We start from the raw sequence: 23106 nt of genomic DNA, 5'->3' as shown, positions 1-23106 counted from the left end.
CTGCCTCAGCTTGATAATAGAATGCATCCAATCCTCCACGGGTACACCGCTATCCCGATATATACTTCCACATATCACAGCATAAATTGCTATCTATGAGTGCTCTCCTCATTCTTGGAAATTTTGACAGTGTATTTATATAGACCTTTCTGATAAAGCTTACTTACTTTTAGCCTTTCCTTCTCCTTTAAGAGCACTGGGATGTTTTGTCAAATCAGCATCAAAATGTAACAAAATCGTCAAAAAAAGCTCTATTTTATTGTTTAAAAAAATGTAAGAATTTAAAAAAAAAAACAAAAAAAAAAACCCTTTGTTTATAAACATGGGGGTGGGGGATCCAGGTGCAAAGGGACAAATGGGGTTTACAAATAGACGCAATAAGATCTCTCTGTACATATATATATATATATATATATATATATCTTTAACTGTGTGATAGAATACTTTAAAATCTGTAAGACTGCCTACTGACCATACAATCGAGACGAGAAAGGCACTAGAAACAGTTACAAATATCCTCCGATCGGATCTTGTTTTTTTTTTCTCTCTGACATAGAAATCTTTAAAGGTCGTGGATTATACACATCATTTTTATCTGAAAAATAAAGGTAGGAAATCCTTAGAAAAAATCGTTGTACAACACAGAGTTCTGGGACTTTGTGAAAGATTTTACAAAAAAAACCCTCTTTTTTTCTTTTTAACCAAACCGACACTTTTTGTTCTGCGATGGGGGAGAGGGAAGGGGCGACTGAGCCCCAGGAGGAATAAATAGGTGGGGGATTGGGAACATTTCTGGCAGTTGACGACAATAAAATGTGATTGAACAATGAATGGCAGCTGGAACCAGGGTTGTTGTCATTGGTAGTGAGGCTTTGGGGAGTCAAAAATACCTGGTGCAGGGACTTGTGCAACATGGGGGTTCTCTAGTACAATTTCTGGCACAGCCATAGTGCATGCTGGGAACTGTACTGGAGCAATAGACTGATATAAAGTGTTACTGTTGCAGCCCCGTTCTGAATAGAGATAAAAGAGCAGGGTGCAATAGAATATACTGCAGTGCCTGGGGTCCTAGGGTAGAGGCCTGCAGCGGGTTGCGGGTCGGGTAGCGGGTCGAAGCGGGTAGGATTGTGCGTTGTGGGTCCGGGTTGCGGGTACGGGTTGGATATGGGTTCCAAAAAATGGACCCGCGCAGGACTCTATCCTAGGGTGGTCTCCCTGCCTGCACCACCTCCAAACACACCTCTGGCTTCAGTCCCGCTTAGAAAATGGCTTAGGGCCCTGTATTCGGGGCGTGTGATATTAAAGTATGTTTTCCCAAGAAAATAATGTTTCATTCCCAGGCGTGGCTGGAAAAGAGAAAGCAGAAGGGTATAAAAGCATATAATAATAATAATAATTAGAAGAACGAGGTCCCTTCCTGCACCACATGGCTATGGGCAGGTCATTCTCCTGCAGGGAAGGGAAAACAGTAAATGATAAATTAAATTCTTGGTTCCACTTGGGTCCTTTGGAGAGGAGAAATATCACAGTGCTGATCAAGTAAAGGTGAGGCGGCTGCTAAGAGTCTGGCATCGTCTCACAGGCCTCCTTTGGCCACTACAATTGATTGACTAGTCGGCTGTACTTGTGCCGCTTCATGCAGAGACGCTGTAGATATGAAGTTATGGGCCACTGCAGGGAGTACGGCACCGTACCTTCAATATTCCTCTCAAAGTACTGGAACGGCTTGTACCACCATACCCGGGACAGGAGGTTTGCAGAGCTCTCCTCTTTTAGCACCTGGAAAAAGAAACGCCAATTAACATCAGAATGCTCTGTTATACAGATAGCTAGAATCTCAGCTGCCATAAAGCAGGACAGGACTGCTGCTTACAATGGGGATAAGATAGGATCTGTGCAGCCACTGGGACAGAATGCTCTGTTATACAGATAGCTAGTATCTCAGCTGCCATAAAGCAGGACAGGACTGCTGCTTACAATGGGGATCAGATAGGATCTGTGCAGCCACTGGGACAGAATGTTCTGTTATACAGATAGCTAGAATCTCAGCTGCCATAAAGCAGGACAGGACTGCTGCTTACAATGGGGATCAGATAGGATCTGTGCAGCCACTGGGACAGAATGTTCTGTTATACAGATAGCTAGAATCTCAGCTGCCATAAAGCAGGACAGGACTGCTGCTTACAATGGGGATCAGATCGGATCTGTGCAGCTACTTGGACAGAGTGCTCTGTTATACAGATAGCTAGAATCTCAGCTGCCATAAAGCAGGACAGGACTGCTGCTTACAATGGGGATCAGATAGGATCTGTGCAGCCACTGGGACAGAATGCTCTATTATACAGATAGCTAGAATCTCAGCCATAAAGCAGGGCAGGAATGGTCATGGGATTCATTGAGAATCATTGTGTCCCAGTTGCTTTGTTGCCAATGAGAGAGTTAACCATTGGAGGCTGAAAGCAAAGGTCGTTTGTAATTGATTCTTAAATGACCAGGCAGATTCCAATCGATAAACAAGAGAATAAAAATACTGGGCTAAAGTGTTGGGACAGTTTTATGTTCCCTCCAGGGGCAGAGAAGGTCAGACACTGAGAGGAAAGCCGGAGGATGGATTGCTGACTGCACAACAAGAACCTGGCGCTACTGAGGTAGAAGGGATAGGCACGAGGGGTTAATCCCAGGCTTGTGAGTACAGTATGGCAGCACCGCTAGCTGCATGTCCCACTGGGATAGAACATGAGGAAGCACAGCTGCAGGGGTCAATTTATGGCCCATCAATACAGAGCAGCCCAGATACTTTTTTTAAACCAGAGCAGAAATTGACCTGAAGGAGAGACTTTTATCCCCAAATTTCCCTTCCCAAACATAACAGGACTGATGCCCGCCCCCCACCGAATAACAATTCATCTTTAGAGGAACCAGTAGAAGTCCAGTGATAATCATATAGACCATTTCAGAAGCCTCTTTAGGCTCACAGTGTCATTGAACCCCACCCTCATGTTCTACTGTGAAGTGAAGGATTCTGGGAATTGATGTTTTCTATGGTGGGTGGTGCACAGATTCTCTGCAAAACAGAGGGACTTCAAATCCCAGAATCATGGTAAGGGAGGGGTTGCATTACACTGTGAGCCTAAGGGATGCTGGGAAACGCCCATGTGAGCACAGGGACAAACAATTCCTTTTAACCTGTGGAACCATGTACGTCAAAAAGGGGGTACATTTCCCATTTAAGCCAAGCTTTCTGAGCTGAGAATTGTGCTTGGCTGGGGAGGAAGTAGGCTGTGCAAAAATAACCCCCCGCCCCATGTAATTCAGAGCATGGATTAATACCTAGGAACAACCCTTTACTCTACTATATAGATGTATTTCAATATTTAGTCTCCCATAAATCCTTGTCCAGGTATTCATGTGATACAGGACACAGCTTCCCCTGATTTAAAAAAAAAAAAAAAGTATTACTACCAATCAATAAGGCGGATCAATGGCAACGACCTTAAAAGCTTTCACTGCAGGCTGCTACCGTCACTTTAACAAAGCACAGTTACACAGCGTATTAAATATGCATTATGTTTAGTAAGTAGCATCGCCTCTCATTAGTGACTAGTAATAGTATATATTTATTTATATAGAGGAAAACCTTTACCTTTTTCTCCAGGGAAAAGAGATCAACACTGCAACGCCAAAAGTAGGAGTCGGAACACAATAAAAGTAAAAGCTGCCGTAGTCCTGCTACAGTTCTGCCCTAGTCCTGCCATAGTCCTGCCATAGTCCTACCCTAGTCCTACCCTAGTCCTGCCATAGTCCTGCCATAGTCCTACCCTAGTCCTACCCTAGTCCTACCCTAGTTCTGCCATAGTTCTGCCATAGTTCTGCCATAGTCCTACCCTAGTCCTGCCATAGTTCTGCCATAGTTCTGCCATAGTCCTACCCCTACCCTAGTTCTGCCATAGTCCTACCCCTACCCTAGTTCTGCCATAGTCCTACCCTAGTCCTGCCATAGTTCTGCCCTAGTCCTGCCCTAGTCCTGCCATAGTTCTGCCCTAGTCCTGCCATAGTCCTTCCATAGTTCTGCCCTAGTTCTGCCCTAGTTCTGCCATAGTTCTGCCCTAGTTCTGCCATAGTTCTGCCCTAGTCCTGCCATAGTTCTGCCCTAGTTCTGCCCTAGTCCTGCCATAGTTCTGCCCTAGTCCTGCCATAGTTCTGCCCTAGTCCTGCCATAGTTCTGCCCTAGTCCTGCCATAGTTCTGCCCTAGTCCTGCTACAGTCCTGCCATAGTTCTGCCCTAGTCCTGCCATAGTTCTGCCCAGGTCTGGACTGAGAATTTACATAGGCCCTGGCCTCTCAGGTAGACAGAGGCCCAATCAGCCCACATAGAGGCCCAAACAACCCCCACCAGCCCACTAAATACCGATTTTCTATGTGACCTTATAGCAGCCCCTCTGGCATTTGCCAGAACCCACAGATTGCCAGTCCGGGCCTGCATAGTCCTGCTATTATCCTTGCAAAGCCAAAAGCAGGAGTCGGAACTTACTTGTTGGTTGGCCATGGTGTGATACCACCAGAAGCTTCTGGACGTGATGTAATAGGCCACGACTACGTCCACGGTGTAGTGATCATGAGCCAGTAAGATGCAGAAGATTCCCACGCAGCTCAGGAACCAGCACATCCAGTGATACAGCCAGAGACGCGGTGATGAATCTGAGATATAAACACACAGAGGGCATGTCCTTATCTATATAGAGCCTGTTATACATGATTGTGGGAGCTGCCACACTGTTCAACAGCCAAGATCCTGCTCTTTCATTGAGCTACATAGAAATATCAGCAGCAGGTTCCAGGCCAAGCTGTATGTATTATATACAATAATAAGGCACAGAGAATAAAAGCACTTACACTCTTTGATGAACATGTAGGTTAGTGTTAACATGACGGTGTGGCCGCTGTATAAATAGTCCCCACACAACGTGTGAGATCCTGTGATGGAGAGGCCCCCGCCTGCAATCATCTTCAGTATCCTCCGGGTCTGTGCCTCCAAGTTGCCAAATAGCTGCCGGAAAAAGAGAAGAAAGGGGGGATTAGTCTGCAGGAAAATACTCGTACTGATATACTGATACAATATGCATGCGTGGGAGCTGCCATATAGCACACAGATACCCTGCAGTTGTGGGCAGAGAAGCCAATCCCCTAAATGACTATTTGATTGTAAATGGAAATCTCGCTCTCCCTTTCCAAGGACATTTAACTTCGAATTTCCCCATTGCATTAACAAATTACAGCGTCACTCGATCTTAAGACTTAAAGGACCAGTAACAACAAGAATTAAAATGTTTTAAAAAAATGACCATATATTCTACTGTTGCCCTGCACTGGTAAAACTGGCGTTTTTGCTTCAGAAATACTACTATAGTTTATATAAACAAGCTGGGGGCAGCCATTCAAGCACAGGATACACAGTAGATAACAGATAAGTACTACTATAGTTTATATAAACAAGCTGCTGTGTAGCCATGGGGGCAGCCATTCAAGCACAGGATACACAGTAGATAACATAAGTACTACTATAGTTTATATAAACAAGCTGCTGTGTAGCCATGGGGGCAGCCATTCAAGCACAGGATACACAGTAGATAACAGATAAGTACTACTATAGTTTATATAAACAAGCTGATCTGTAGCCATGGGGGCAGCCATTCAAGCACAGGATACACAGTAGATAACAGATACCTTCTAAAGAATCCCATTGTATTCTACAGATCTTATATATTATCTGCTGTGTATCCTGTGCCTTTTCTCCTTTTTTAGCTTTGAATGGCTGCCCCCATGGCTACACAGCAGCTTGTTTATATAAACTATAGTAGTACTTATCTGTTATCTAATGTGTATCCTGTGCTTGAATGGCTGCCCCCATGGCTACACAGCAGCTTGTTTATATAAACTATAGTAGTACTTATCTGTTATCTACTGTGTATCCTGTGCTTGAATGGCTGCCCCCATGGCTACACAGCAGCTTGTTTATATAAACTATAGTAGTACTTATCTGTTATCTACTGTGTATCCTGTGCTTGAATGGCTGCCCCCATGGCTACACAGCAGCTTGTTTATATAAACTATAGTAGTACTTATGTTATCTACTGTGTATCCTGTGCTTGAATGGCTGCCCCCATGGCTACACAGCAGCTTGTTTATATAAACTATAGTAGTGCTTATCTGTTATCTACTGTGTATCCTGTGCTTGAATGGCTGCCCCCATGGCTACACAGCAGCTTGTTTATATAAACTATAGTAGTACTTATCTGTTATCTACTGTGTATCCTGTGCTTGAATGGCTGCCCCCATGGCTACACAGCAGCTTGTTTATATAAACTATAGTAGTACTTATCTGTTATCTACTGTGTATCCTGTGCTTGAATGGCTGCCCCCATGGCTACACAGCAGCTTGTTTATATAAACTATAGTAGTACTTATCTGTTATCTACTGTGTATCCTGTGCTTGAATGGCTGTCCCCATGGCTACACAGCAGCTTGTTTATATAAACTATAGTAGTACTTATCTGTTATCTACTGTGTATCCTGTGCTTGAATGGCTGTCCCCATGGCTACACAGCAGCTTGTTTATATAAACTATAGTAGTACTTATCTGTTATCTACTGTGTATCCTGTGCTTGAATGGCTGCCCCCATGGCTACACAGCAGCTTGTTTATATAAACTATAGTAGTGCTTCTGAATCAAACCAGTCCAGGGCAACACTACATTATATTTTCATTACTTTAAAACACTTTAAGGGATCGGATTTTGGAACAAAGCTCACATACCAACAATCCCAGCAAACATTCCCTGATCCTGGCACATTGGGCACACAATACGGGTGCCGGTGCCAATGCAAATACAATGGCGAAACCTGAGGCCGGGGGTATTTAGGAAAGAATAAGTCTGCTGTTCTGGCGGCTGCCCATAGCCTGTTATACAGCAAGGAGATCCTCCTGTTTACATTACAGTATAATAAATATAGCAGTCAGGCTGGAAAGTGTGACGGGTGCTGTTATACATAGATCAGCTCAGGTAACAGACTTTTTTTTTTCATTCCGGAAACCCCCAGCCAGTGGCACGTGCAGCGGCATTTCCTAATTCTGTGGCACAAAGCCCATAAATCACTGCTGTGCCTTCAGATACTGGGGTCAGCGACCCTAAGGCAGTGATTAGATTTTACTTGTACTTTTCAGAATTCTTTTCTTCCCTAATTCTGAGCAACTTTTCAATTGGCCTTCCTTTTTTTCTTTTGTATAGTTTTTGAATTAATTGCCTCTCTGACTCTTTCCAGCTTTTAAAGGATTTTAAATCTAAACAACAAATGCTCTGTAAGGCTACAAATGTATTGTGATTGCTGTAGGTTTGTGCAGATTCTCATTCATCATGGTATATCTCTAGAAATAAGTCAAATCAACTGGAATTGCCCTGTTTTTCTCATAGATATCATCCAACGGGCTTTCTCAATTCTTAAATCTCAATATAGGAATTGAGAAAGCCAGTTGGAGGGGTGAAACATCTTCAAGAAAAACACAGCAAGTCCAGTTGATTTGAATTATGTTCTATTTTAAACAGTGTTATTGCTGTTTTTTTTTTGTTTTTTTTTTAAAGGTAAAATTTGTATTGATGTTACAACAAATACAAAACAAACAATTGCAATACAATGTGTCGTAGTGCAACATGTAGTCGGTGTAATTGTATTGCAAGATATTGCAGTTGGCTTTCTGTGTGTAAATATAAGTTTATAGAGTAGGTCCCATCACTCTTGAGAGGGTTAATTTCATTACAGCCAAATCTAGATCACACCAGACCCCCCATATATTGTCAAACTTGTTGTAAGCTCCCCTGGTCTCATAGGTTAACTTTATAAGGGGGAAAGCTCCATCTATCTACCAGGCGTCTCCTGGAGGTTAGACTTTCTACTTTTTGTTATTACTCATCTTTCTATTCAGGACACTCCTATTCCTATTCCAGTCTCTTATTCAAATCAACGCATGGTTGCTAGGGGAATTAGGACCCTAGCAACCAGATTGCTGAAACGGCAGAGCTGCTGAATAAAAAGCTAAATAACTCAAAAACCACAAATAATAAAAATGAAAACCAATTGCAACTTGTCTCAGGATAGCACTCTCTACACCATACTAAAAGTTAATCTAAAAGTGAAAACCCCTTTAAAGGGATACTGTCATGGGAAAAATGTTTTTTTTTCAAAACACATCAGTTAATAGTTAATCAGTTAATAGAGCAAACTGATTTTTTATATTCAATTTTGAAATCTGACATGGGGCTAGACATATTGTCAGTTTCCCAGCTGCCCCAAGTCATGTGACTTATGCTCTGATAAACTTCAGTCACTCTTTACTGCAAGTTGGAGTGATATCACCCCCCCCCCCCAGCAGCCAAACAAAAGAACAATGGGAGGGTAACCAGATAGCAGCTCCCTAACACAAGATAACAGCTGCCTGGTAGATCTAAAAACAACACTCAATAATAAAAGCCAAGTCCCACTGAGACACATTCAGTTACATTGAGTAGGAGAAATAACAGCCTGCCAGAAAGCAGTTCCATCCTAAAGTGCAGGCACGTCACATGACTGGGGACAGCTGGGAAACTGACAATATATCTAACCCCATGTCAGATTTCAAAATTGAATATAAAAAAATCTGTTTGCTCTTTTGAGAATTGGATTTCAGTGCAGAAGTCTGCTGGAGCAGCACTATTAACTGGTGTGTTTTGAAAAAAAAAACATGTTTTCCCGTGACAGTTTCCTTAAGTTTCACTTGCTTCCAAGGGGGAAACAGATGACCTCTAGAGTAGAGCAGCACCTTATGGATTCCACATATGATGTATGGCCCCATCAATCACTATCAGTCTCAATACAGCATGACACCCTCTTCCCCAACCCCATTAGAAGTCATTAGTTGGCGGGGGGTTACACCTAACAGCCCTATTGTTGCAGCTTGGGCAGGCGTTCAAGCAATCTATAAAGGAACAGTCCAGAGTTATTACTCTAAAGGGGAAGCAAGCATTCTGCCAGCTTTATAATCCATTTATCCACTGGAGCACTTTCAATGCCTATAAACTGAATATTTTCCCTCATCGTAGCAAAAAGCATGGCAGCTTCTCAGCATATGCAGATGGGGAAGCACTATATAATATACAAGGAATCAATTGCGACCGAGAGCAGTTTCAGTCAAAGGTTTATGCTTATAAATAAGAGTAAAGCATTTCTCAGAATTGGCCACAGGATGGCGCCAAGCTCTTTGGATCGAGTCTGCTGTTTGGAGTAATCACGGCTGCATTCGAGGATATCAATAAACAAACATCAGCAGAGAAACAGGGCTCCCTGTGCAGAATAACCCACTCCATTAGGTTCCACCCAGCATTTATACTAAAATAAACACGACTTATAACCAGGATATAATATCCCTCTGATTTCTGATTTGCAGAGTTATAACGAGAATATCTTTGGACCTGCAGTTAAAATCCTGGTTATAAATACGGGTTGCAGCCTTGGATCGGGCACTTAAATTAGCCTTGTAGCGTCACTTAAGGCCGTTGTTATTAATCTATGGGTGCCCATGCGGTTTAGTTCTTATTCCCCAGAAATGAATTTCTATAACTTACAGAGGCCTCCCTCCCCAATTGACCCCTATTACTATCGGTAGCTGTTAATAAAAAGCACAGCTGGTGGCCTCCATGTCTAATATACAGCCGGGAGCATGTGCAGTAGAGACTAATTGGGTCTGGGCATCATTTGTCCATGCTCCTTAGTCTTTTTTAGACTGCAAGCTCTAATGAGCAGGGCCCCCTTTACCCCCAGTATCAGTCGTATATGCATGTAACCTGTATGTGTGATGTGGACACTAGTGATGTGCAAGTCGACAAAAGTTAGACCTGATCCAAACCTGCTCGACACCCATTTATAAACCCGCGCCTGACATGCCCATTTATAGACCCGAGTCCGACGCCCATTTTTAGACCTACGTCGGACACGCCCATTTATAGACACAAGTCCGACAAGCCCATTTATAGACCCGAGTCCAACACACCCATTTATAGACCCGCGCCTGACATGCCCATTTATAGACCCGAGTCCGACGCCCATTTATAGACCTGAGTCAGACACGCCCATTTATAGACCTGAGTCGGACACGCCCATTTGTAGACCTGAGTCCAACATGCCCATTTATAGACCCGAGTCCGACACGCCCATTTATAGACCCGAGTCCAACACGCCCATTTATAGACCCGACTGACACTGCCATTTATAGACCCGCTTCCGGCATACCCATTTATAGACCCGAGTCCGCACGCCCATTTATAGACCCAAGTCCGACCCGCCCATCTCTGATGTCATGAAAGGGTGTAGATATGCGCCTATATATGGAGGCTGCGGAGCCAAAGGCCGGCTACGGTGAGCAGAAGAAGAGCTCAACCTGAACCCGTCCACGACCTGCAAAATGTGTGTGGAACTTGGCCTGAACCAGCCCGACCCATGGTTAATCCACGGGGCCCAGCAGGTATCGAACCCGCACATCAATAGTGAACGCCTTCCGTTGTTCAGGGCTGTGAAAAGTGTTTACTTTATAATTGTAATTCTGTTCCTGCCCACAGGAGCTTCCAATCTAATGCTGCCCCAATACCCAGTATATAAATCACTTGTCCTGGCTCACTGAATACACGAGGCAGAGCTCCGTGTATATATATATATATATATCTATCTATCTAATGCTTACCAGCAACACAGTCTGCGGCATGCCTACATTAAAGGTGAGGATTAGCATAGCAGGCGACATTTATTGAACCGTTTAGCCTCTAAATCCAAGTGCCATGTGTTCTCCTAATGATCTCCCCTGAGTGCTGAGCAGGCTTTGTTTATGATAATCCCACGGTTAATAAACCCATGGTTCTTGATAAAACCTCAAGCCCAAACAGACTTTTTTAATGCTATAAACAAGCAAAGAACTTCTGAGCTTTCATGTCGGAGTTTTTGGGGAAGAAACAGAAATCTACAGGTGTATATAGAAGGGAAATAAACCCTTGTATATGGGATGGTCCGGGCCTGATTAAAGGAAACTTAAGGTGCATGTAAATTCCCCTGAAGTACCAAGCATAACCCTATAAGGCAGAGGAGAGCCGAGAAGCCTTTTACTGTCAGACTCCAAACATCTTATGGCATTTCCCAGAAAGCACTCACTAACTCAGTAGGGAAAAGCTGATGCCGGATGCATTTAAATCTGTAGCACCCAGAAAGTCTCTTATTTCCCTTTATTCCATGTGAATAGGAAACACATTGCAAGAGACAACGTGGAAGCGGGTTACAGACACAGTCGCACCTAACACTAACACCAATGTTTGGCTCTCTTAGCCCTGTGCTTAAAGATTTTCTGTCATGATTTTAAAGGCAGAGACACACGAGAAGATTTGGGGAGATTTAGTCGCCCGTTGACTAATCTCCTCTTCTTCAGGCGACTAATCTCCCCAAAAAGTTTTCCCGCCTGCTAGAATCTAAATCGCCGGTGGTATGGCACTCGGAACGCTTCGTTTTCTGAAGTCGCTCGAAATTGCCTCACAAGGAAACTTCGGGCGACTTCAGGAAAACGAAGCGCTCAGAGTGCCATCTTGCAGTCGATTTAAATTCTAGCCGTCAGAAAGGCTTTTCATTAGTTGCCCGAAGAAGAGATTAGTCGCCGGGCCACTAAATCTCCCTGAATCTTATGTGCCCTGACCATTATGGTGTAGTTTTTATTTCTAAATGACACTGTTTACACTGCATACAATTCACTCTACAATATACAATGTCATTCCTGAACCAGCAAGTGTATTTAGTTGTAATATTGGTGTGTAGGTGCATCTCAGGTCATTTTGCCTGGTCATGTGCTTTCAGAAAGAGCCAGCACTTTAGGATGGAACTGCTTTCTGGCAGGCTGTTGTTTCTCCTACTCAATGTAACTGAATGTGTCTCAGTGGGACCTGGATTTTACTATTGAGTGTTGTTCTTAGATCTACCAGGCAGCTGTTATCTTGTGTTAGGGAGCTGCTATCTGGTTACCTTCCCATTGTTCCGAAGGAAAAATACAAAGATTATGACTTAGAATCCCATGAATAGATACGGCAAAGCACGAGCCTTTATTTATCTGCACTGAATAAAGAACCCTCCCCAACCCCTAACCGGCTCTTTATTGCACCATTAGAACTGGCGCCATTGCAAATTAACCAGCGGAAAGCCCACTCACCTTAGGAGAGCAATTGAAATGCATCCCAGGAACAGGTAGCGTGGTTACATACATCGTTATACAGCGATACAGGTACAGAGTACCCACTATACAAAAAAATCTCCGACTAATGATAGATCTGCAAAAAGTCAAAAAAACATTATTTGCACAACTTATTCGATTTATGAACAGCAGAATGCATATACACACTGTACCCAATCAGAACAGATATTCTCTTTTCTTCTGCTTTTAGAATAGAAATCGTTACGCTAAGGCTCCGCGCAAAAAGCATTTCCAAAGGGCTAAAGACCTGCACGGCTCTGTTTTTTTAAAGGGGTTGCTCATCTCCCAACACTTTTTCAGTTCAGTTGGTTTCAGATAGATCACCAGAAATAAAGACTTTTTCCAATTACTTTCTATTTTCTATGTGTGACCGATTTTCTAATATAGAAGTGTAACGTTCAATTTTTTCACCTTCTAAAGCAGCTCAGAGGGGGGTCACAGACCCTGTAAACTAGTGATGTGCGGGCCGACCCAATACCCGCGGGTTGCTTGGGTTCAGGTCGACCTCGCAGTGCTCCTCGCGGGGGGGTGCGGGTTGAGCCACCTTCAAATGCCGGCATCCGACTTCCGGGTTCCTGTTTTATACTCTCGCGTCTGCTCGCTTTTGTGACGTCATCGGCAGGGTGGGTCGGCTCGGGTCTATAAAAGGACCCGCGGGTGCGGGTCGGGTCCTGACCCGCACATCACTACTGTAAACTGTTCTAAATTGATACATTTAGTTGATGCATTTCTTATCTTTGTCCCTGCTGAGCAGAATCTCTGGGTTTCATTACAGGCAGCTGTTAGAATTGATACAATAGTTGCTGATACTCCAGAGATGCTGCTGAGAAATGGATCAACTAAATATTCAGAATCTGCACCTGCAGGAACATTCAACTTTAAACTTAGATTTTGAAAAAACTGTGAAAAATAAAAATTCATTGAAAAAAAGTATTTATTCCCAGGGAACAATCTAAAACAATTGAACTGAAAAAAAGTGTTTGAAAGGTGAACAACCCCTTTAAGACTCGTGCCCAACCTGTACCCACTGTCCCTAAGCCTGACTCGGACCCGCCTACCAACAACATGTATTCCCACTCAACTCGCTCCCCGCACTGTTCACTGGAAGTGATGTCACATTGACCAGAAGTGACATCACAACAATTGTTTATTAACATTAGGAGGCTTTGATTTTGGGGTGTTTCCCTTGGATTGGCACCTAAGGGCCACCCGCACACTGGGCAAATTAATTAAAATCCAGCCAGGTCCCAATCATATTGCGGGTATTCAGCGGGTATCAGACCTGATGAAAGACTCTACTGTTACACTGAAAGCAAAATTGATATTTATTAGTCATTTAAAACTACGGCAAACACAGTGATATATAGGAATCGTTTGCCCTCCATGTTTTCATGCCATGACATGCAGTGTTTGGGACTGTAGTAACTACACTCCCTAACACTGCATGTCCTCTAGACTTTATTGAGGGGTTGTACCTTTTAAATTAACTTTTAGTATGATGTAGAGTGATATTCCGAGACAATTTGCGACTGTTTTTCATTAATTATTATTAGTAGTTTTTGAGTTATCTTGTTAATTTTGTTTAATATTTTGTCAATTTTGTTTATTTTTTATTTAGTAGCTCTCCAGTTTGCAATTTCAGCAATATGGTTGCTAAGGTCCAAATTACCCTAGCGACCCTGCATTATTTTGAATAAGAGACTGGAATATGAATAGGAGAGGGACTGAATATAAAGAGGAGTAATAAAAAGCAGCAATAACAATACATTCTATGTAACATACTAAACGTTAACTTAACAGTGAACCACCCCTTTAAAGGAGAAGGAAAGGTTAAAAGTAAGTAATCAGAAAGGTCTATATAAATACACCAGTAAACCCTCAAAGTAATGCTGCTCTGTGAGTCCTCGGTCAAAAGAAACAGCACATTTCTTTCCTTCTATTGTGTACTCATGGGCTTCTGTATCAGACTTCCTGTTTTCATCTTAAACCTCCAGGGCTAGGGCTTGAGCATGCTCAGTTTGCTCCTCTCTCCCTCCTTCCTCCTCTCCCTGCAGTAATCTGAGCTCAGAGCTATGAGTGAGCAGGGAGAGACTCAGGCAGGAAGTGATGTCACACCAAGCTAAGTTGGCAGCTGCTATCCTAAACAAACAAGCGTTTCTAGAGCTGTTTACTCAGGTATGCATTCTAAAGAATAAATATAGCCTTGTTAGCTTTCCTTCTCCTTTAAGTCAAGCTTTGACCAAATATAGAAAACTGCAGCAACCAACCAAAACCTTGCATTCTGTCCACAAAATACCAGTGCAGATTGATTGCCGCAGGTCACAAGACCCCAGAAAATGCAGCCCATGCAGCTTAATAATAAGAAGAACTCACTTGTGTTTTAGCAATATCCACTGGCACAACCAGAAGGCCACAAGAACCATCCCATTAATTTCACATATGGAAAAAGCCCACTGCACCCTGTCAAAATAATCAAAAAATACATCCGGCAGTGGAGCTTCCTTTGTTTTGGAAGGCACTCGTTCATGGACGACGGAGATCATCACCGTGGTGAGAATGAAACAGAAAAGTGCATAGAGGAAGGCAATGAAGGTCTTGCCCCATTCATCAGGAAAAGGCTGGTTACGCTCTGGTTCCGGCAAGGGAATTTGGATCATTTCTTTGCTAAACCCATTGGGAATCCCATTCTTTTTGGCAAAGCCATAATTGCCGACTGGGTGAGCTTTGTTGTTGCCGAGGTGCCCATTGGCATGGCCGTTCTTGTGCTCCTCTATATGGTGCTCTATTTTTAAAATTTCTATCAACTCCAGCAAATGCCGGCCGTTGTCCGAAGACACTAGTGATAAGGGTGGCTTCTTGAAGTCATCTTCTTTGAGCATGAGCAAGCCCTGGCCAGATAGAGATTTTAAGGTATCGGAATATTCCTGTAGTCCCCTTTCTGTGAGCCAGTTGGCCACCTCGTTTGGTGACCAGAAGATTACCGGATTCATGTTCAAGTCAGGGTAAGATCCCATTTACTTATCCTCCACGGCAACGCAGTGGTGGAGACCGCAAGCCAGCAAGCCTATCCTTAGCTTTTCCATGGTGCCCTTTGGGGTAGCACGTAAGTTAGTCAATGACGACAGACAGCAAACTTAACACTCCATGTCCACATGTGACTCCATCGGCTGATGCACAGAATACACTGCCGAGTCTAGAAAGAAAGAAAAAGACACAATTAAAGAGGAAACAAAGTAAGGGAAAGTACCCAACCTTACTGTTCTCCAAAACCCTTGTCTCACACAATCAATAGGGAGAAGAGGTTCTCAAGAACAAGCTACATGTTGGATACTATTACATTACAAAGACGTTAAAAGGATAATGTCAAGGAAACATTTTTTTTTTTTTTTCAAAACTCATCAGTTAATAATAGGGATGCACCAAATCCACTATTTGGGATTCGGCCGAATCCCCAGTGAAAGATTCGGCCAAATACCAAACCGAATCTGAATTTGCATATGCAAATTACGGGCAGAAAAGGAAAGAGTGGAAAAAATTCTTCTTTTGTGATGAAAAGTCACGCGATTTCCCTACACGTCCATAATTTACATATGCAAATTAGGATTCGGTTCGGCCAGGCACAAGGATTCGGCTGAATCCAAATCCTGCTGAAAAAGTGGGAAACCTGGCCGAATCCCGAACCAAATCCTGGATTCGGTGGATCCCTAGTTAATAGTGATGCTCCGGTAGACTTCTGCACTGCAATCAGTTTCTCAAAAGAGCAAACAGATTTTTTTATATTTAATTTTGAAATCGGTCATGGGGCTAGACATATTGTCAGTTTCCCCAGTTAGGGAGCTGCTATCTGGTTACCTTCCCATTGTTCTGTTGTTAGGCTGCTGGGGGGGGGGAAGGGAGGGGGTGATATCACTCCAACTTGCAGTACAGCAGTAAAGAGTGACTGAAGTTTATCAGAGCACAAGTCACATGACTGGGGGCCACTGGAAACTGACATTATGTCTAGACCCATGTCAGATTTCAAAATTAAATATAAAAAAAATCTGTTTGCTCTTTTGAGAAATGGATTTCAGTGCAGAATTCTGCTGGAGCAGCACTATTAACTGATGTGTTTTGAAAAAAAAAAAACATGTTTTCCCGTGACAGTATCCCTTTAATCCCAACATAAAAAAGGACAGCACCAGTTCCGCACTCTGTTAGGTCCAACTCAATTTAAATGTTGGATAGCTGTTTGTTTTAATGAAAGGTGCATAAATTTGAGCCATGTTGTGTCACTAAACGCTCTACAGAATATAGATCTGTTGTCCGATAAGGGACTTCCTTGAACTGCTGCCAGGATGATAAATCTCAAAAGGAATGACATCTATTTGCTTTTTGTGAAAGGGACTGTTTCTAAAGAAGACTGTTTCCTGCTCCAAAGATATTTTCTTTAAGCCTATTTAAACCTGGGAGATGGGGGGAATTGTTTTGCACCAATAATGAGACCTAGGGAGACTTGTCATCCAATGAAAATGTCTTGCCTTCCCAATAGATATGTGGACAATTTTCAGCCACGTCAGTCTGGTGAACCATTGGGAGGGCCCCATGCATGAGTTAAATTGCTTTAATCAGCCCCTGAATGGCACCTTAAAGTTGGCCCTATACATGAAGATCCACTCATTTCACCAGGTCACAAAGAAAAGGATTTTTTCCCAGTATAGACACCTTTGTACTGGCCCATATCGGGCTGATAATATAATTTTACCTTCGGACCAAAGGCCTGTGTAGGCCTTCAGGAGACGACCATATTAGTGATGTGCGGCTCAAGAAAATACAACCCGCAACCAACTGCAAAATGGTGCCATTGTAGGACCCGTGCCCAGGGCCGCCATCAGGTGGGCTCAGGGGGTACAGCTGTACCGGGCCCAGGCCTGAAGGAGGCTGTTTTGTACTTTTCAAATTAGCCAGGCCCCCCCTTTACAGCATTGAAGTGCCAAAGACCGAAGCCGCGCCGAAGTTGAAGTCCTGAAGCCACAAAAAGTCCAAAGGAAACTGAATAACCTGAAGAAGAGCCTAAGGTAAGTTCCACTGAACACCAATGTTTGTTTTTTTTATTTTATTGAACCCCTGGCCACCAATGTTTCTGTAAAAACTTTGATGGGGATCGCTGGTCCAAATGTATTTTTTTAATGTACAGGGGTGGCCCTGACACCAATGATTTTTTTTAAACTTGTAGGGGGCCCTGACCACAAATGTTTTTTTCAAAAACTTTTATGGGGGGCTCTGGCGCAATTAATTTTTTTTTTTTTTAAATCTAGGGGGCAGTGACCACCAATGATTTTTTTTTTTGTAGAAATTGTAGGGGGCCCTGACCACTAATGGTTAAGAAATGTTTATAAACGTATAGGGGGCCCTTACTGTCAATGAAAAAACTTTTATGTTGGACCCTGGCCGCCAATTTTTTTTTTTAAATTATAAGGGGGCCCTGACCTCCAATGACTTTTTATAACTTGTAAATTAGAGGGTATAACTTTTTTTAGAGGTGATGTCTATGTAGACTTTTAACTGTGGTGTGGGGTGGACGTGGTCTGGGGTGGGGCGGGATGAGTGGGGAACCAGAAAATGTTGCTGTAAAGGGCCCCTGTGATTTCTGATGGCGGCCCTGCCCGTGCGTCTTCTCATTCTGTATGCTACTTCTTTGTGCGTTCCTGATTGCAATACAGCGAATCTTTGGGAGTCATGGAAAAGTCTACTTCCCGTGTCTGACCTGCACCCAACCCTAACCTGCAATGGTTGGCCAAATTTCAACCCACAAAAAAAAAAAAAAAAATAAAATCCAGGGGGGGATTTGGCCTTTCAGCAGGATTCGTAAACAGCCGAATCCTTCTACCTGGCGAACTGAATTAGGGGCGGAAGGGAAATCGCATGACTTTTTGTCACAAGACAAGGAAGTAAAAAATGTTTACCACTTCCCACCCCTAATTTGCATATACAAATTAAGATTCGGTTCAGTTCAGTATTCGGCCGAATATTTTGCAAAGGATTAAGGGGTTCGGCCGAATCCAAAATAGTGGATTCGGTAAATCCGTAACCCAAACTCACCCAAACAGTGGTCAACCCACACATCCCTAAACCATATCAATTCCCCTGATGCGCTCCTCACACAGTCCAATATATTTTGGGGTGGAAGTCAGGAAAACGGCCCAGTACATGTGGATAAACTGCCGCCTTGGTCTGAACGGGCCAATATGGCAGCTTAAAACTGCCTGTGTATAGCCATCAACTGAAAATGTAAGGTGAGATTTGCCAAAAATCAAAACAAAAGTAGTTAAAAATACAAAATCATTAATTAGGAAATAAAGAAAAGGGCCTAACGCGTTTCATGCCTATTGGGGGCACTTATTTATAGTGTACCTGCTGCTGTGTGTAGCCCAACAAGGGCCCCATTTGCAGACAGTTCTGGCAGAAGTTGGTGCGTAAATAAACAAAACGGATAAAGCAAAGGAGCAGCTTTCTGTGATTAAGAAGTCAGTGAATAATTCACTTGCTGTTGTTTCCACCCTACTTGGGTTAAATAATTGATTTGTCTATTGAATGTTCCGAGGCAACTGGGGAATCACCAATAAATCACTTTAGCGATGTGAAGAAACCCATTAACAAGAGACAGATAGTTAATGGGTCTCTGAAGCCCTTCACATGATTCACAAACACAGAATCTCTTGCCCCCAGTGCATATGAATCCCTTGGGAATATCAGGCTGATCCTTCATGTGATTTAGTAGCACAATTTTCACACATATATCACATGTGCTATTTATTTATTGGCAGGAGAGAAATATAACACTGTGACTGACCATTTAGCCCCTACTTTCATGATAATATAACATTACAAAACACTCACTCTGTACAGACTATGAGCAAACTTAGGGGACTGTTCCTGCTGAATTGTGCTTAGTACAGGGGAATACCTATGCTGCCATAGTTTTATGGGATCTCTCTATACAGACTATGAGCAAACTTAGGGACTGTTCCTGCTGAATTGTGCTTAGTACAGAGGAATACCTATGCTGCCATAGTTTTATGGGATCTCTATGTACAGACTATGAGCAAACTTAGGGGACTGTTCCTGCTGAATTGTGCTTAGTACAGTGGAATACCTATGCTGCCATAGTTTTATGAGATCTCGCTGTACAGACTATGAGCAAACTTAGGGGGCTGTTCCTGCTGAATTGTGCTTAGTACAGAGGAATACAATGTCTCTTGGCAGTTGCTCTGGCTAATGAAAAATTCAGAATAATTCCATTGCCAGACATTTCCCCCTATGCAAATACTTATCCGGGGTCACTATACCTCTGAGTAGCAAAATGGCAGCAGAATAATGGATGGTCACACAAGTCTGAAAATGAAGAGCTGAAACAATTCTCATCTTCACGAGGTAAAACAAAGCCAGAGGCAAATCACTCTACAGTCAGATCTTCATGCCTTTACTAGACTCATAAAACTGGGAAATAAAAAAGGAAAATTCTAAGCTTTTAAATTCTCTTACAATTAGAGGGAATGTAAAGCCATAAATAAAACGCTGCCTAACGAAAGAAAATGTAAGTCTTGCTGCACTGTTTGAAGAGATGTCCCCCCTGAAGCCAAGGCACGCCCCCATGAGGCCAAGTCACGACCCCGAGGCCAAGTCTCGACCCCGAGGCCAAGGCACGCCCCCTGAGGCCAAGGCACGCCCCCTGAGGCCAAGGCACGCCCCCGAGGCCAAGGCACGCCCCCGAGGCCAAGGCACGCCCCCGAGGCCAAGGCACGCCCCCTGAGGCCAAGGCACGCCCCCTGAAGCCAAGGCACGCCCCCTGAAGCCAAGGCACGCCCCCTGAAGCCAAGGCACGCCCCCTGAAGCCAAGGCACGCCCCCTGAAGCCAAGGCCCGCCCCCTGAAGCCAAGGCCCGCCCCCTGAAGCCAAGGCCCGCCCCCTGAAGCCAAGGCCCGCCCTCTGAAGCCAAGAAAGCCAGACCCGGGCACAGTTGCAGGATATCCTCCTATGAACTCACAATTATTATGGGAGGGTACACCTTTATCATGTGATTATATTATGTAAACACTACAGGGCAGAAGGTAGAGATGCTGTAAGCTACAATATATAAACAATATAAGATACAATATATCTGGGCCCGGATAAGTACTTGCACCTAAAGCGGATTTAGATTACAGATTTAGCGTTTCGTTTTCTGAAGTCGCCCAAAATTTGAAAATCGGCGACAAATCTCCCCGAACTGCCTCCCCTGCCTGAATGGTACTCAGAGTGATTAATTTTCCAAAGTCGGCCAAAGTTGCCTCACTTCAGGAAACTTCAGGTGACTATGAACGCCAGCGACTTAGATTCTAGCTGACGGGAAGGCTTTTCAGGGAGATTAGTAGCCCGAAGAAGAGTCGATTTATCGCCAGGCGACTAAATCTCCTCGAATCTTAGCGTGTCAATAGCCTTAAAGGGAAGTTCACTGTTAACACTTATTATTGTTAAATTAACAAGGGGCAGAATTTTCTGGAGCTGTAACCCATAGCAACCAGTCAAAATTTAACTTTTTCATAGACTACTGAAATAAGGCTAAAGGCAAATTTTATTTCTTATTCCAACTACAATTTACACCTGGTTTGCATATACATAACAGATCCATTCATTAGAAGAGGGCTGCAAACAAGCCACCAATATAGAGAGGGCCAAATTAGGCTGATCCAATCATTTTGACACGAGTCAAAAATCTTTACATAGTGGGGGCAAATACAGACCCATTGAGAGAGATAGAGGATGGCATTCATTGGCAACTGCACTCCACACTTGAACCTGACAAAGAGATGTGTGGCCAGACTTTGGTTGGTTGGTCCCATGTATGGGCCAATGAGCTACGGATTTGGTCTGAAGGGGACAAGTTGGAGGATTTTTTAGACGTGTCCGACTTTTGGCCAAATATCGATGGGGGAAACCCCTCGGAGGGCCCCATACACGGGCCACTAAGCTGCCGACAGGTTTTATCGGCTGTGTATATCCACTTTTATGTGGATCAGTATAGGGTAAGGTCACACCTTTGCTTTCCGAAGTTGCCTCACGAGGAAACTTCGGGCGACTTCTGGAAACGAAGCACCACGTGTGCCATTTCTGCAGGCGATTTCTCATTCAAGCAGACGGAAGCCGTTCGGGGAGATTAGTTGTCCCAAAGAAGAGGCGATTAGTCGTCGGGTGACTAAATCTCCCCGAATCTCCAGGTGTGACCTTACCCATGGAGGATTTTTTAGACATGTGGCTGACTTTTGGCCAGATATCGATCGGGGAAACCCCTCGGAGGGCCCCATACACGGGCCACTAAGCTGCCGACAGGTTTTATCGGCTGTGTATGGCCACTTTTATGTGGATCAGTATAGGGTAAGGTCACACCTTCGCTTTCCGAAGTTGCCTCACGAGGAAACTTCGGGCGACTTCTGAAAACGAAGTGCCGCGAGTGCCATGCCGCAGGTGATTTCTCATTCAAGCAGACGGAAGACAGGGGGATGCCGTTCGGGGAGATTAGTCACCCTCAAAGAAGAGGCGAATAGTCGCCGGGTGACTAAATCTCCCCGAATCACCAGGTCTGACCTTACCCTTAGGGATCTGAGCTGTGCAAAGCAGATCATAGTCTCACACTGATGTCCGACAGATTTGGATGTACACAAGGAAAAATAAATGTCCCTTTCTATGAATGGACTTGTACATAATGTTGTCTATCCTCCATGATGTATCTCTATAAAAGCAAAGTTATTTGTATTTGTAAATGGATTAGGGGCCGGGGAACATTGTCGGTAATGCAATCACCCAGCTACTCTGTGTATAGTGCCTGGGGTTTAATTATCTGACGGCTCTTTGCATCTCCTCCTTACTGATATCAACCAAGAAAATAAAGCACCTTAATAGCCGTTTCTTAATGGGATTGGGGATTAGCGGATTTAAAGCTTTCAGCACTGCACTGGGGCGCTGCGTTTACTGCAAACTTGCTGCACCTTCTCCCCATGGGCTACACAGTACATCTGGAACACATATGCTATAGGCTGCTGGGAGTTATAGTTCATCAGCAGGAGGCACAGATATAGGCTGCCTTCCTATAGCCCAGACTGGATGTGCTGCAGCTATAGTGCCAGGCAGCCTTGTGCAAGGGAACGTGAAATGCAGAGATTGTGCCACGGGGAGGTCACGTCACACCCATGTTTATAGTGATGCACATTGACGCCTTGATTCACAATTCAGTAAATAATAATTTTCTCTAGTTCCATGAACAGTAAATACCATTTGCCCAATGAGTTAATCTTCCGTATGGACTGGGCTGCAGGATCCTTTATGAATGAGTTGGATATCTGGCATGGAATAGGCAATATAGCAAACACAGGGCAGTTACATAGAAGCACAAAAAAGATGCAAAGTAATGTGACATTAAGGGCAGACATGCTACTATTTCGGGAGATTTAGTCGCCCAGTGAAAAAACGCGTCTTCTTTGGACGACTAATCTCCCCGAACAGCCTTCCTGCCAGCTAGAATGTAAATTGCCAGCGGGTTGGCACTTGGAACGATTCGCTTTCTGAAGTCTCCCGAAGTTGCCTCACGAGGAAACTTCAGGATAATTCGGAAAGCCGAAGCGATCCGAGTGCCATTCCTTCATCGATTAACATTCTAGCTGGCGGGAAGGCAGTTCAGGAAGATAAGTCGCCCGAAAAAAAAGCAATTTGTCACTCGGCAAATAATCTCCCGAAATAGCAGCGTGCGTCTCTGCCCTAAAGGGTACGTTTTTTTCTCTCTTCAACCAG

General features: G+C 43.8%; 1 protein-coding gene across 6 annotated transcripts in view; it reads right to left on the bottom strand.

Moving 5' to 3' along the window:
* Window positions 1-259: 259 nt before the first annotated feature.
* Window positions 260-23106, bottom strand: part of sgms1.L (sphingomyelin synthase 1 L homeolog) — a 107565-nt gene continuing 84718 nt past the window's right edge. For all 6 annotated transcript variants that reach the window (XM_041570194.1, XM_041570193.1, XM_041570195.1 and 3 more), the window contains 5 exons: window positions 14680-15499; window positions 12265-12382; window positions 4894-5047; window positions 4532-4698; window positions 260-1779 (listed from right to left, as the gene is read on the bottom strand). In XM_041570194.1, coding sequence (XP_041426128.1) covers window positions 1597-1779; window positions 4532-4698; window positions 4894-5047; window positions 12265-12382; window positions 14680-15320 — 1263 coding nt within the window. In that variant the 5' untranslated portion in view covers window positions 15321-15499 and the 3' untranslated portion in view covers window positions 260-1596. The remainder of the gene's footprint in view (window positions 1780-4531; window positions 4699-4893; window positions 5048-12264; window positions 12383-14679; window positions 15500-23106) is intronic.

The sequence above is a fragment of the Xenopus laevis genome, chromosome 7L (genome assembly GCF_017654675.1).
Source record: "Xenopus laevis strain J_2021 chromosome 7L, Xenopus_laevis_v10.1, whole genome shotgun sequence".
Lineage (NCBI taxonomy): Eukaryota > Metazoa > Chordata > Amphibia > Anura > Pipidae > Xenopus > Xenopus laevis.
Note: the sequence above shows the minus strand (reverse complement) of the source record. Positions and strands in the feature narration are given on the sequence as shown.